The 15,475-nt window shown below is 40.6% G+C and overlaps 1 protein-coding gene across 2 annotated transcripts; it reads left to right on the forward strand.

The window, feature by feature from the left end:
• Positions 1-497: 497 nt before the first annotated feature.
• atrip (ATR interacting protein) lies at positions 498-15,048 on the forward strand. 2 transcript variants are annotated; one of them, XM_086150016.1, is made up of 18 exons: positions 498-744; positions 1,275-1,615; positions 2,245-2,327; positions 2,815-2,985; positions 3,061-3,173; positions 3,858-3,997; positions 4,071-4,166; positions 4,365-4,470; positions 5,137-5,292; positions 5,564-5,825; positions 6,246-6,296; positions 6,665-6,843; positions 12,095-12,231; positions 12,615-12,706; positions 13,456-13,539; positions 13,637-13,715; positions 13,945-14,166; positions 14,767-15,048. In XM_086150016.1, the coding sequence occupies exons 2-18, from the start codon at positions 1,276-1,278 to the stop codon at positions 14,832-14,834; spliced, it is 2,379 nt and encodes a 792-aa protein (XP_086006142.1). In that variant the 5' UTR covers positions 498-744; position 1,275; the 3' UTR covers positions 14,835-15,048. The 2 variants fall into 2 exon arrangements, with proteins under 2 accessions (XP_086006142.1, XP_086006141.1); XM_086150015.1 differs by lacking the exon at positions 14,767-15,048 and having other exon boundaries at positions 13,945-14,755.
• Positions 15,049-15,475: the final 427 nt, after the last annotated feature.

The following is a 15,475-nucleotide window of genomic DNA, read 5'->3' on the forward strand; positions in this document are numbered from 1 at the left end:
TTGTGTGGCCTTTAATAAATGATTCTGATAAATGATTCTGATTCTGATGCTCTCTATCGCTCAGCGGTAGAAGTTACCGAGGATGTCAGCAGACAGACGACTCTTTTTCAGTGTCCTCAGAAAGAAGATACATTGATGGGCCTTCTTAAGCAGATTGGAGGTGTTAGTTGTCCAAAACAGGTTCTCAGAGATGATTTGAGATTTGAAGCTGGAGACACTGTCAGAGTTGGACAAACTTACATTGTACGATTTAAATGACTATACGCTTGTGTTTTAATACAGCCATAAAGATATTGTGGGCGATATCGAAGACAATTACTTTACAAACACAAACTTTGTATGTTTTCTGTCCAATAATTAGCTAGTCCGGTTTTGGGTTTCGTGTTCTTTTAATTGTCCTACACTGCGACCCGTACAGTAGCTTCCTTGGATTGGCCAGAATTGTCTGACTAGTGTTTTTGATTGGCTAGTTGAACAACGGCTCCTGTTTCCGGGAGGGGGTTTGCGAAGCATGACAATATTGACTTCTTTTTTCAGTTTGATTATCGGATTATCGTTTCTATTTCTATCGTTTAGTGATGAGACGTTCTCTGAAGCACAGCCGCCGTGAGACACGTCCAACCCGCGAATAACATTTTTTGGTTCTTATTCAAATAACGTGTGACATCGGAACCGTGTTAGCTTAGCGAGCTAACTTTCAATGGGAATACAACTAACTGTTCAACTGAATTGAGCTGGCAACAGGTAAGAGAAGTGACAGCAGTATCGGTAACAACATGACGAGAAGATATCAGCAACATAGTGCATAAACAATCAATTTTTTTGTGCTAAATGATGCAGCTATTGCATATTCTACTTTTCTGAAACTTAAGTCTACACGTACAAGTAAACAGTGCTAAACATAGCGGAAACTTGAGCAAAAGACCACACATTGACTGTTACGAAGTGGCATACTCTTCACAGTGGGCGTATCGCCACACATAATATAATCAATATATTTCACTCACATGTAATTTATATAATGTATATTATATGTATTTCGCACATTCTTTGTGAGATAGATGAAATCGCTGTACAAACTACTTAGATACGACAGGCTGCCTGCCCCAAATTGTTTATGCAGGGTTAGGGTTAGGGTTAGGGTTTCTGCTTTCTTCAGCAAGGACTGACTTGCTACGGTGTTGCCTACTCTTGATGAATATATATATATATATATTTTATGATTGAGCCAGTAGTTTACAAAGTTTCCCTCTTTTTACATCTTTCCCCTACAGCATGAACTGCCCCCCTAAAAAACGCCTCCGAGGCTTGGATCTGGACGAACCACTAAATGACGCCTTCAATGATTCCTTTGGAGAGGATGAGGACTATACCCAAGATGACTTCAATGAGATTGATATCCTCACCTCACAGGCCAGCACCTCAACAGCTGTATCAGGATTTGGATCTAAAACAGGAAACAAACCAGAAGTGCTGAATTTTGGGTCTGTCCTCATTCCATCTGCTGGACAGAGTAAGCCTGTAAGCAAAGCCACAAGCAGTCACGGCAGAGAGAGCATGGGTAAATTCAGTGACAAAACAGGAAATGCCAAGATACCAAGCACAGTGCCTTTCGGTGAGTTTTCACTGCAGCTCAAGTTTTTCTTCATATAGATACTTACCTGACCAAACCAAATGGATTTACATGATTCTTCCTGCTCATTCCACTTTCCAAACCTGAAATATTCACCGTGACAACTTTATTGTAAACTGATTATTGATTTTTCTTCCTCTCTACAGAAAAATAATCCACCATAGTGAGTGTTGAGCAACCTGTTTTTTATAGTTTATATTTTCATAAAAGCACCACATCAAAAAAGGCTCCCCATTCCTCTTTTTATTATTATTGATTATCCAATACATTGAAATGTGCCAGTTTAGCGCTCAGAGATTGTTCTTCCTTCTTCTGATTAAAGAAAGTGGGTAATAGTGTGTAAATGTCCCAGAGTTGTCTTAACAAAACAATGAGGCATCCAGGAAAAATTAAAACGGTTTTAAACTTATCTTAAATATAGGTTGACAATATATTCATGAAATTAAAATAACTTTTCCATCTCAGTGCATTTTTTTAAGATCTGTGAAAGTGCTTTGATGAAGCATCAGTTTAAAACTGTGATTGGCAGTGCTTCATATTAAGTAGATTTTTAAAGCATTGACCAAACATGTAATAAAGTGATTATTCAAAGTGTATGTACATGTATTCAGGTAACAAGCAGCAGCCATTCAAGTTGGACAGGGAGGACTCCTACAGTTTGTTAGTGACTCAGCATGCTGACCTGAAGAGGAAGGTAAGACATCAAGCCCAAGATCAGTCGGCTCATTTAAGAAAGTAGCTTTCACACATCACACAGGAAAATAAATTACTGTGCATGATCAGTGCATACAGCCATAACATAGCACACCTAAACATCCTCCACCATTTCAGAGAAGTGTTTTTGTGCTCTAGTACTTCTGCAAATACATTATTTTTGACACAAAGCATTTTAGCAAAATCATACAGAAGGTGATAATAATCAATGGAGGATGTAAAGTCGATGAAATGCAGAAATTATCAGATGATCAAAAAAGAAGAATGGGATTAAAATAAAGCCTTGGGCTAGGAAAATAAAATGAGGTAACTACATCACCCATTCTGTAGGAGTGATTTCATAAGAGACATTTCCCGCTTGTGATTTGACATCACTATCGAGACTGATTTGTACCAGCCTTTGATAAAAAAAGATGTCTTGGCATTTGCTGTTTTCAACTGTATGCATGTATTCTGCATATTTTAAGCTGAGGGAGGTGGAAGAGGAGATTCTTCTGAAAAATGGTGAGATCTGTGTGCTAAGGGACTCCCTGAAAGCAGCTCAGCAGGAGAAAGAGACACAGAGGCAGAACTTCATGCAGCTGGAGATACAGAAGCAGAAAGAACATAGTGACAAAGAAAAGGAGCTCAGCAAGAAGGTGAGAAGCCAAATATCGTGTAGAATTAGTGAAATGTTCAGACTTCCATGACAGTGACATTTTGTCCCCATGCAGGTGCAGTCTATGGAGTCAGAGCTGCAGTTTAAAGAAGCAGAAATCAATGATATAAAGACAAGACTGCACAGTTCAGACAAAAGCAAAACAGCCTCCCCGCTGTCTAAAAGGAGGTCAGTCACCCTCAATACCTCTGTTAATAAGAGTGCGTTTCCGTTTTACCGAACCAACTAAACTATTGTAAGGTTTGACAGTTTTAGCCATTATTCTCCCTTTTCCTAATCTAAACTGAATATTGTTTGACCAGAATTTGCTAAAATGAGACAGTGGATGGCAAACAAACTCCAGAATATGAAATTGTGGTTGAGCAGGGGAGTCAGCTATCTTAGGCAAAGAGATCCTCAGAGTGGTCACATACATTCTGCAATCCTAATGTCTAATAACTGGAAGAATTTAAGTTTTTTACCATTTGCTACATATTTTGTCAAAACATTTTTGCCAAAAAATGATAACAGTAAATTTATGAAACCTTTCAAAACTACAAAATGTTGTGCTTTCATAGATTAAAAGTTCTATAGTGGACAAAAGCTGCTCATTAAATTTGTCAAAAGTGTTTTCAGGATTGATGTCAAATATAGTCATATACAGATAAAATTAGATATGAACTGTCGATCTATCAAAAACAAATTCTATTTTTTAATATATAACTTTTACTGTATTTGATATTGATTCGATAAAATTATTTTGAGGCTCACAAGAGGGTAGCTTTAATTCCCACATATTGCTCATTGTCAACATTTAGAGGGTCAAACTGGGTTGAGTGTAATAACCTGTTTTCTTTTCCATTACCTGCTCAGCCCTAAATTACAGAGCTGTGTCACTCAGGTGCATCATGGGAGTGGCAGCAGCTTCTCTTCTCCAGCAACTGGTTTTATCACCATGGAGATGTTTGGAGCCCAGGTGCCGACCACAGTGACACCAGTAAAGAAGAAAGAAGGTGAGATGCAGATGTCAAACAGATGATTCATGGATTTAGACTGATCTTTTCTGATCAAAACCTGTGAGTGCAGACACAGCAGGATCCAGCAACAGATCTGGTTACAAACAGGATTCGTCCCTTCCAGACCCTTTCCTCTGCATCAGACCCGTTCACCTACCGCACAGAGGTTAGTCAGCCTGTCGTTAAAAATCAATCAAGAAAACCATCCCATGAAGCTGTAGATTTTCTCAATCTTTAAAAAAAAAAAAATCAGAAAAAATGGAAGGCATTTTTACATCAGAACAAACAAGTATCCTCATTTTGCGTCATTGTTTTGATGCTTTGCCGTAACTAACCAACTGTCTGTGTGGGCGTGGTCTCCCAGGTGGCATCCTGCTTGGGTTGTTGTTGCAGCAGCCTCTGGCTCCAAGCAGCCTCTGCCTCTCTCACCTTCTATCCACTAGTCTGACTGACCTCCACTTGGCATCTAGGTGAGGAAAACCATCACAACTTAAGTGAAAATGCAATGGGTCTAGTATTCAATGCAACCAAAAAACACAGGGGTAGTGAAAAAGGGTAGAGACTCCAATTATCTCTCTTAATTTCAGCCACATGTCTCCTTCACCAAGGCTATGTGTTTTTAGAAACAAATGACCTGATTGAAGCAATATGAATAAAACAAACTTAACATACAGGTTTGTTTTTTTGTCAGTTTATTTGTTTTTAAGCACATGTGACTTCCTTTTTCAAACCATGTACTGAAAAAAGAAACAGTTCATCGATCCATCCATCGTCTGCCGCTCATCCTGCACTCAGGGTTGCGGGGATGCTAGAGCTATGCAAGCTGTCTTTGGGCGAGAGGAAGGGTATACTCTAGACTGGTCACCAGTCAATTGCAGGGCCACATATTTAGACAGACAACCATAAAAAATACATTTTAGATTAAAATCAAAAGAAAAAGTTTCGATGTTTTGACAATAAAACGCAACTACATGGTGTCACCGGATGTGCGATATTGGGCAAAAAAATATGATATTCAGACGCCCCTTTTTGATATTGTAGAATTTGTTTTCTACAGAAGTATGAACAATAACTTAAAGACTGGCCCCAGGAAAAATAATTGAACTTTTCTTTATTTGCATGTTTGTGGTCATCAGTGGACCATCAGCAGGTTTTCTACTTCACACTGATACTGCAGGATGTCGAGCAGGAGCACCCAGAACTGCTCTGGGTTCGGTTCAGAATCTGGCTATAAGCGGACTAAGCATGCTGAGTCAGAGCCACCCAGCAGCCTCTAGCAGCAAAAACCAGAGGTAGGCTCACACGTCAAGCCCTTCAACTTTGCAACGTTATCTTATGCCCACTGTGAGATTTGTGAGATGGATAACAGGGGCCTCTAGTGGCCGTAAATCATAATAGCAGCACTGACATTGGCAAACTGAAACAAGTATAGTGACGATACTGATGTGTTTCCATTGATGCCATAGTCCTCTCAGTCAGCCTGTCAATATTGTATACCAATCAAACCAAAGCTAAAAATGCAATGTAAATAATTACATCTTCACGATTTCTGTATATATTCAGGTCATATCCTGGCGCTCTGCTCCTCCTTCCTCTGTTGGAACACCACTTATCCTCACTCTGTGGGGCTCTAGACTCGCAAAAGTCAGCCTTAGTTGTCAGCAGTTGGTCAGACCCCTTGGCTGTTGGTCCTATCCCAGCAGACCAGGCTTCTGCGGCTGGACATGGGACATTGGAGGAGTCCGTTCTGACCTGTATCAGCCTTGAAGATGCAGGCTTGGCAACTCTGAGGCTTCTTTACCTGCTGCTGTCCCACAGTGATGAGGTTATGAAAGAAACAATGCCATACATTTGTATAAATCAGGCAAAATACCCTTCTCAGTTTTAATCTGTAAACCACAGAAGACCAGTATGTTTTAGTATTTAATGGCATACAACACAGATATTATCCATCTCAATGGAGGATTTATTCTGTTTGTTTTTTCTTGCATTACATTTATGTTTACTAATTAAACCTTTTATGGTGACCATGAGCCCAGGAAACACTTAGCAACACACACACACACACACACACACACACACACACACACGTGCTAAATGTATTAATCTGACCCTGATCCCAGGCACACCATAATACAGCTATGTTGATTGTATGATACACTCATTTGCAGGTTTTAACAGCTACTGATTAATATTTCATCAAGAATTTATTATTTTGCTCTTGAATATTTTTTCTGGCTCCTAGGTGTTGGAGGCTGTGCTGTCAGGGGAGATCCAGACCAAAGTTTCAGACAAGGTACAACTAGATCTAGAGTCCTTCTACAAGACTCAAGACTGTGAAATAAAAATATGGGCTTTCTTATGTAGAAATGAGCAGCAGGAATATATAATTTATTTATGTGTTTATATATGTATGCATAAACTAAACAAGACAATCTCATGCCTGATCAGTCAAGGTATGAGACTTTAAGAAACAAGGAAATGTTCATTTTGGTTGAAGGGGGAAAATTTCAGTTCACTGTATTACTAGCGTTTTATCACTTGTGATGACTGGGTTTAGAGAGTGACTGAATGTGTCAAGCTCGTAGAAGTGGCTTTGTGATGTAACTCAAGGCTCCATGAGTATAATGATGTTTCCGTCCTTCTTTCCTCTGTCACTCCTAGGCTGACTGCTCTGCTGCACGCCTAGGTCTGCTTTCCCAGAACACTTTGCTGCGGTCAGTATTGCGGCTATGTGATATAGGAATAGTGGGAGGCAGCTCACGGAGGGAGGATCTTGTCATCAGTGCTGTGAAGATACTTGGTGTCCTGATGGAGAGGACGCCAGACACGCAAACTGATAAGTGAGTCTGCACACGTTACCTGCATGTTCATTCACACCCAGTGAACTGAATGTTGGAACAAATAAGTGGCAAAGATTAAAAAAAAATTTAATGGCAATATTTCACAACCTGCCCACAATATTGCATTCATTTTACTGCCTATATCAAATGTCTCCTGGCCCTTGGATATTTAGAAAAGGAAACGAACAAGAAGAAAACCTGATGGAAAAAATCTGAACACTGCCATCATTTATTGCAGTTTAAAAAAAAACAGGGAGTGATCATTTGCCATTTTTTCTTTTCTTGACATAAAACTTGACAATCCATCACATATTCATGTAATGTGATTGACTGTTTTCTTGAGTAACATAGACTTCATGTTTATTAGTTGATATACAGTAGTGTCTCAGAAAATTAGAATATTGTGATAAAGTTCTTTATCTTCTGTAATGCTATTAAAAAAACAAAAATTACTTTTTCATGATATTCTAATATTTTGAGATAGAATTTTTGAGTTTTCTTAAGTTGTAAGCCATAATCAGCAATATTGAAATAATAAAAGGCTTGCAATATTTCAATTGATTTGTAATGAATCCAGAATGTATTACTTTTTTGTCTTTGTAATTGAATTACAGAAGATAAAGAACTTTATCACAATATTTTAATTTTCTGAGACAGTCCTATAGATTAATGCAGTCACAGGGGGACACAAGCCTGTTTCTTTCTGAGCCAGTCCCAACCCTGGATTAATGTAGAGGGTTGCATCAGGAAGGGCATCTGGAATAAAACAAATCACACCTATGACTTCCATCGCGGATCAGTCGAGATCTGGGTTAACCACAACCTATTGGTACAGGTAACTTGCAGTGTACCAGTGGAAATCAGGCTACTGTGGGTCAAAGAAAGAGAGGAGGATTGCATGTTCAAAAGCAGAGAGAGAAAAGGCAAGAGTCTGGTTTTTAGAGTAGGGACTTTAAATGCTGGGACAACGACAGGAAAAGCTTGAGAGTTGGTTGACATGTTGGCAAGAAGGACAGTGGATATACTGTGTGTCCAGAAGACCAGGTGGAAAGGGAGCAAGGCTAGAGGCTTAGGAGCAGATTTTCCTCGAAGGAAGATGTGCAGAATTGCAGGTGCTATGGAGCAGGCATGGGCAAACTACGGCCGTATGCAGCCCACTGTACTTTTTTTTTATTAATGCAGCCTGCTGAACTTGAAATTTTTGTTAGAATTAAATGTCTTGCTTTCCTTGAAAGACGATTTTTGGACATAGTGAGAGAGAAGGATACAGAGAATAGGGTTAGATGGAGAAAGTTGATGTGCTGTGGCGACCCCTGAAGGGGAAAGCCCTTTTTTCTCTGAGAGACCCTCAGTTCTCCAATAGATGGCGCACTCCCCATACAGACTGTTGGGAGTGCTGTGTATTGCTAGCGTCACCTTCTCCGCTTTCCCCTTTCAACGCTCCTGTAAAAATTTGTCGATCGGAGGGTGACTTCTCATTTACAGACTGAATTTTTCTCCTGACAAACTGCAGTTCAAGAGTTGAGTACCAATGTAACGGGTTGGGTATGGACCCAATTGCAACACCATGACTCCATACCAACACAGAGGGTTCAAAGACTTTAGTGGCAGAAGTTGTACAGTTTGTTGTTGCAGAACACAGATGAAGCAGGGGAATTGGAGATAGGCAAGGTCGGTACCAAGAAGACAGGCAAGAGAGCATGGAGGCTCCTGAAGCTCAGCAAAGGAGCACGAAGCTTGGTGAGAAAGCACAGGGCTCTTCGAGCCCAATGGGAGAGCGTGGAGGCTCCTGAAACCTGGCTGGACAGTGCAAAGCCCAGTGAGTGGCGCCGAGAAAAGGCGGTTCAGTTCCAGGTCTCCCATGCAATTAAAGCAACCTTGCAACTGGTGTAATTGGAAGCGAAGCTTTTAAGTCTGCATTGATTGCCTGCCGTAGGTGGCAGCTGTACGTCCAGATGGACCAAATCAGCTGGATGGATGCACTGAAAGCACTGGAAATGGTGTGACAACGAAGGCAAGTTTTATTCTGGCATTCGAATTAGCAATTAGCCATGTTTCTAAACCTCCCGAGGACAACACATAGATGCTGACGTTGTTTAGCGTTGACGTTTACATATGTGAGTCGATGTTTAGCGTCATGAACACCAGCAAAGCCCATCACAACACTTGACCAACACTTTCGGATCCTGAGAATTCCCCTAACAAAACTCCAGACTTTGATGCACTTGCAAAAAAGGGAGATCAACAACACTGTTCCCGCTGAAACTGAACGTGAGTTTCTCCACTGTGTTATGAAATCCGTGCATTTGGAAAACAATTTGAGCCTTGCATATATATGCCGTTCTGAAAGGCCAAATCCCCTCAAGTAATGGCTTTTACATGTATTTCTGTCAATGTTATTTATATTAGTTCACACAGACACTCCTTCCATCTGTTCCTTGCCCGGCCACTCTGTCAAATTTTGGAACCCATTGTGGCCTGCGAATCAAAAAAGTCGGCCCACCCCTGCTATAGAGGAATAAAGTTGATGAGCCATAAGAAGTTAATGATGACGTTATTGGAAAGAGAACTTGAAATTACACTAAGAGGAAAACCGCATTTGTGAGTCACAGTTTGATTTCATGCCTAGACTGAGTCCTACAGATGTCATATTTGCCTTAAGAATGCCTTAGAGAAGTAATGAGAAGGTCAGAGAGCTACATTGTGCCTTTACAGAAAAAGCATACAACAGGGTGCTGAGAGAGGAGCTATGGAACTGTATGGGTTACTTACTGAAGCTGTGAGAAAGTGGTGAGGTGTGTTGTAGGAGTGGCCAAGAAGTTCAAGGTGGGGGTGGGACTACATCATGGGTCAGCTCTGAGCCCCTTCTTATTTGCAGTGGTGATGGACAGGCTAACAGATGAGGTTAGACATGAACCTCCATGGACCATGATGTTTGCTGATGATTATGATTATGATCTGCAGTGAGAGGAGTGAGCGTGCGAAAATCTGAAGAAATGAAGGTATGCACTGAAAAGGTGAGGAATGAAGGTTTGTCCCTGTAAAATAGGATTCATGAGTGTGATTGAGAGGAACCCAAGTGGAGCAGTGAGGCTACAGAGAGTAGAGATAAAGGTGGAGGATTTTGAGTAATAAGCCTGAAGAGTCCAGACCAATGGAGAGTGTGGAAGAGAGGTGAAGAAACAGGAAAGTTGGAACGGCTGGAGAAGAGTGCCGGTTGTAAAGTGTGACAAAAGAATATCAGCTAGAATGAATGGAAACATATACAAGACAGTTGTGAGATCAGGGAAGCTGTATGGTTTGGCGGTAGTGGCATTGAAGAGCAGACACCAGGCAGAGCTGGAGGTAGCAGGGATGAAGATGTTGAGGTTTTCTTTGGGAGTGATGAGGATGGATAGGATCAGGAACGAGTCCAGAGAGACAGCATATCTAAGATGTTTTGGAATGCAATCAGATGGTCATAAGTCAGCGCAGGCAGGCAACTGTTGACTGTAGCAGATTTTTTTCCTGGGACCAGCAAAGCAACTGCTTCCATCGCCAACACAACAGCTGCTGCAGCTTTGATCACCACTGCTGCAACAGTGACCACCTCCGGCAGTTCCGCAACAAGCAGGAGGACCAGCAACTTGCAAGGAGTATTTGATTCCAATGCAATGTTGATGCTCTGGTGTCCGAATGCTGCATTACCACTCATATCCGTCAAACGATAGCGTCTCTGAGCTGTTTCAGGCAGTTTCCCAACTCTGATATTGCTAAATATTTTACACGTGGACAAAACAAGCATTATTATAACATTTGGACTTGCCTCACACTGTAGAAAAGGACTGATTTCCACAGTAGCATTCCACGGGTATATGGAGACGTACAATATAACTAATCAAATTGTGGCCCAAAAACAAGTCTGTGGCCAGGTCAGAGCTTATGGAGGTGTTTTCAAAGTGTCCCTAACAAAAGGACTACTGGTTTCTATTGCCTCAGCCAGAACAAAACACAGGAGGTACCTCGATGAAGAGAGGAGGAAGTGAGAGGTTGCAATGCGTGGACTGAAAAAAAGCATAGGAGGATGAGCTGGAAGCACTGAGAAAGAAAACGGCTGTGTCGACAGAGTTGTATGCCAGCCTTCAGATGGACTCTGATGAACTTGCTGAGAAAGCTGAAACAACACATACACAAAGTTAAATCCATGTGATTCTTTAGTCCCATTATCACTCATATGTACAAATCTGCTACTGTTTATGTAAATAATTCCAGATGTAAATGATTGACCTTATTAGAAATAAAAATCTGCAGTAGGTCATGGGCATTACATTTGTTTAATGTGGCATTAAAAAGCATTAAATTATATTAGCTGATAGCTACAGAAACCCTGTTTGCTTAGTTTGACAATTTTTTCAAACTTGTTTGCTTTTCAGTTGATTACTAAAAGCACTACTTTCACTTCGATGCACCTGGTGCCTCAATTGGTACTCATACACCCAATGAGGTGTACATGATAACTCAAACACGATGTAATACTTGCTTAGAAGAAAGACCACAACAGGTAGAAGAGTGTGGGAGCATTTTACGATTTTTTTCCTCCCCTCACCATCAGTGATTATCAAGTGATTGCCTGTTTTGATTTTTCCATCACTGAAATAACATGAAATTTGTGAAGCTGAACTGGATCATTCGAGGTTGAGTACCAATCATTATGCTTCAAATTAACCCTTTCAGCATGATGGTTGTTGTTTGGGTAAAGTAATATAGTAGTTGTGTGTGAGAGAAAGAGAGATAGAATATGACTGGGATTAAAAACTTTCTTCTTTGCGAGACGGCTTTTTTTTTTTTTTATTGCAGATACATCCAGTTATGTAGGGAATTTGGTGCACTAAATTAATTATATGTGTAATTCTGTTAAAAACCCATTCACTCAAATGTTCCCAGCAGAATAACAGTGAGTGACAGTTGCAGGTAGTGGCCAGTAGTACAGCTGTAGCTCCAGCCAGTCAGAGTTGTGTCCTTTCCAGACTGCTGTTGTACAGTCTGATAGCTGTGGGCACAAAGTGTCTGACGTGGTTGGTTCTGCACCGGGATGGGATGATCCTCTGGCTGAATGAGCTGCTCATTGTGCAGGGGGAAGGATTGCACCATTAAAGGTGATGAAAGATCCTTTAGTGTGATCCACTCAGATATAAAACTATAAATGAGATGGTATTCAGAGATCAAATACCGACTTGCAATGACTGATGTCTGCCTTTATCTCTCTTCTCAGGCTGCAGTGCGTGGTGCAGGTGTTGTGTGCATCAGTGTCAGGTGATGCCCATTTGCGCATAGATTTGGAATCTGTGTCCGTCCTCCTGTCGATGTGTGACCACCCCACACTGGCCCAGCTGCTGTGCTCTCAGCACGGTGAGGGCTTCATAGGCTTTTCAAGAGTTACTGAGTCAGTTCTTATAAATATGGAGTAATGATGCATTCTTGTTGAAATCTTCTTGTCTTGGCAACTGGACTTGAATTTCCGAGAGGCTTCTTCAGTTCTCCCGAACTGAAGAAGCCTCTCAAATGAGGGGTGAAATGTCTTCGAGTGAAGAAATTCATGTCCAGTTGCCAAGACAAGAAGATTTCAACAAGAATTTACCATGACCTGGATGACTGAGAACCTGCACAGACATGGAGTAATGATAGCTTGACAGCAGGCATGCCATGTAGTTTGGAATAAATACAATTACTACTGCTATTTCATGGTTTGACCTATTTTTGTCTAATATCTGGACATTTCTACTTTTCTTTAGACCCATGTTTTTTCCTGAAGTTGTTGCACTTCGCCAGAGGCAGAGCTTCCAACCCAGCAACGAATACCGACCTCGTTTTGCTCGACCTTCAGGTAATGTGTGCTCATGCACACAGACAGACAGTGCATAGATATGCGAAAAAAATCCAAATAGGAACTCATGAACTACTAAGCGTTCATGGTTTGATCTGATAAAGAACTATTTTGAGTAGAAAATATCTTGATTAAAGTGAGACTCAGTGCTACGGTGGTTCATCTCATTCACATAACAACTACAACTGCATGAAAACCAAGTTACTATAACATGATAATTATTTCAGAGACCAGCACAACCACAACCTAAAAACAAAAATTCATTTTTTTCATGCTATTATTGTACCTTTCATCATTAGTCTGTAATATTGTTCACCAAAAGTGCTTCAATGCTGCTGTCTATCATTCTAGACCTGGGTTCTGGCACATTTGTGCCACTCGGCAAAACAAGTCAGAACAATGGAAAGGCCGACGTTGTGATAGAGATGATTATTTCAACCCTCTTCAATTTTCTATAACATGCCAATACATGGACCTTTCTTACTTTTTCATGATTTCTCATAGTAAATCTTCTATGTTTTACACACTTTTTGCACTTTCTTAATTTTTTTTCTGTAGTTAATTAGATCATTGGCAATTGATATTTTTTCTGTTACCTTTCATGTTTAAATCCCCTTTTGGGGATTAAGAAAAATTCATTGTATCCTATCATCGTATTTTGGTCCTTAAAGATCTACATATACTGTATGAACTAATGCACTCCCACCTAAAAGACAGATCCGAGAGTGACCCATGATTTGTCATCTCAGGTGGTTCGTTTGTTTACCAGACTAACACAGAGAGCAGAGAGCCAGATTACCAGTCAACACAGCAGCTGTCAATGCTATACGGAGGTAACACACAATAACACAGACCCCCCGACAATAAAGTTGTTTGTACTTAGGTTTTGCAAATTTTTGTTTTTTTGTTTGTTTTTTTTTTCTGTTGCAGTTGGTACAAACTGTGGTGGTAATTTTGCATCGTCAGTGGTTGGATCTCCGGGATGCTCTGGAGCCAACAACCTTGACAGGTCAGTCTCAGTCCCGATGCAAAACTTCCCCATTGGCATAAATACATTCAAATTATAGCTAGCTGACTGGTTTACTTAAAAAAAAAAGTCCATTATTGCAGTATAGATCCTTCCTGGATGTGAATAGTGAAACTACCAAATGTTTGTTTCTACTGCGTAATTTTCTCTTCATATTCTTAGTTGCTTGTTGATTGTGTGTGACTGCATGTGCGTATCTGTCATTTCATAGACACAGCTCAGCCTACACGACCGCTTTGCACCTCTCCCCTGCCGTGGTGTCTCAACCCAGTAGCGTCCCTGTTGAGAGAGTGTCTGCAGTTGCTGCACTGGCTGCTCCTGCATCACAACAGCTTCACCAAAAGCTGCAGGCCGCTGCTACACATGTATGATCAGGTGATCCCTGCCTTACGAGACACGTTGAGGAGGATCCCTGGGCTAAGCGAGAACGAAGGTAAACAAGTACACATCTGTTACGGAATCAGGCAAAATGTTGAGATGATCACAGGAACAATGCGCCAAAGCAATTCTAGATCAGAAAAGATCATTCATTATCTATATCACTTATCCTGTGCTCGGGGTTACGGGGTAACTGGAGCCTATCCCAGCTGTCATTGTTTGAGAGGCAGGGTTCACAATGGACCAATTGCCAGTCTGTCACAGGACCACGTATAAAGACATACAACCATTTACAGTCTCATTCACACGGGGGCAATTTTGGGTTTTCAGTTAACCTACCTTATGTCTTTTGGGCTGTGGAAGGAAACTGGAAAACCCAGAGGAAACCCACAGACATGGGGAAGACATGCAAACTCTACACAGAAAAGCTATCACACTAGTGTTGTTTTCCAAAATAGGGTAAAAAGGTTCAATTTCCTTCCATCCATCCAAATAACGTTTGCCAGTGTAGATGTTGCCACATTGCACTGTTGAGATTTGGATCCAAAAGATTATTCATAACTTTTGCTGGTATCCTCGCCACTGAAGAACACAAACTTGTAAATCCATTGCTGTGTTAAATTTGGTGTTCTTTTTACCATTTCATGTGCATCAGAACTGGCACTGGAGGAAATCTGTCGCTCAGGAGACGACACCGATGACATGGACTCTGATGGCTCCTGAATGCTGATCCCTACGTGAATCAATTAATGCACACTTAACTGAAGGTTCTTTTGACATTACAGACTGAAAAAGGACAGACACCTTTTTTATGTTAGACTTCTATGAGTATTTTTAAGAAGGATATGAGATGAGTGTCCAATTGAAGTGATGGACTGAATAGTTAATTCTGCTGTCTAATTAGGTTTTAATAATAAAACATCAAGATGTGAAAAAATGTCCTTATCAGCGTTCCCTTTCTGTTTATTGAGCAGAACTTGGCCATCAAAATAAGCAGGGTAGTGTGGAAATGAATGATAGTCACAATACATCATGGTATGATATGGTAAAATTGTGTATCATAATGTGCAATATGTAAGAAACACACATTCAAATTAAGTATTCATAGAACAGCTTGTAAATTATATTTTATTGTTTCTACAGCTTCAACAGACATCTGAATGACACATTCAGAGGAAGGCATTGTATTAGGTGACAAGAAAGTGAGTTACGTCAATATAAACTTGATTTTCTTCCATTTTACTCTTAATGCTGAGACTTTAATTTGTTGCTGACGTGTTAGAAACACTGATCTCATGATTGCTGCTGTTATTTCACCATAATTCTCCTTCCAAGTCAGTTCTACAATAAACCCTGAGAACACA

Source organism: Fistularia commersonii, chromosome 7 (genome assembly GCF_037954325.1).
Source record: "Fistularia commersonii isolate RoL2024-O1a breed Wild chromosome 7, RoL_Fcom_v1.0, whole genome shotgun sequence".
Lineage (NCBI taxonomy): Eukaryota > Metazoa > Chordata > Actinopteri > Syngnathiformes > Fistulariidae > Fistularia > Fistularia commersonii.

Bases quoted from the DNA above. Each gene is read 5' to 3' on its own strand.
- atrip (XM_086150015.1), top strand. From the start codon at position 1,276: ATGAACTGCCCCCCTAAAAAACGCCTCCGAGGCTTGGATCTGGACGAA. The intron at 2,328-2,814 runs GTAAGACATCAA...GCATATTTTAAG, and splicing joins ATGCTGACCTGAAGAGGAAG to CTGAGGGAGGTGGAAGAGGA. The intron at 12,232-12,614 runs GTGAGGGCTTCA...ACTTTTCTTTAG, and splicing joins GCTGCTGTGCTCTCAGCACG to ACCCATGTTTTTTCCTGAAG.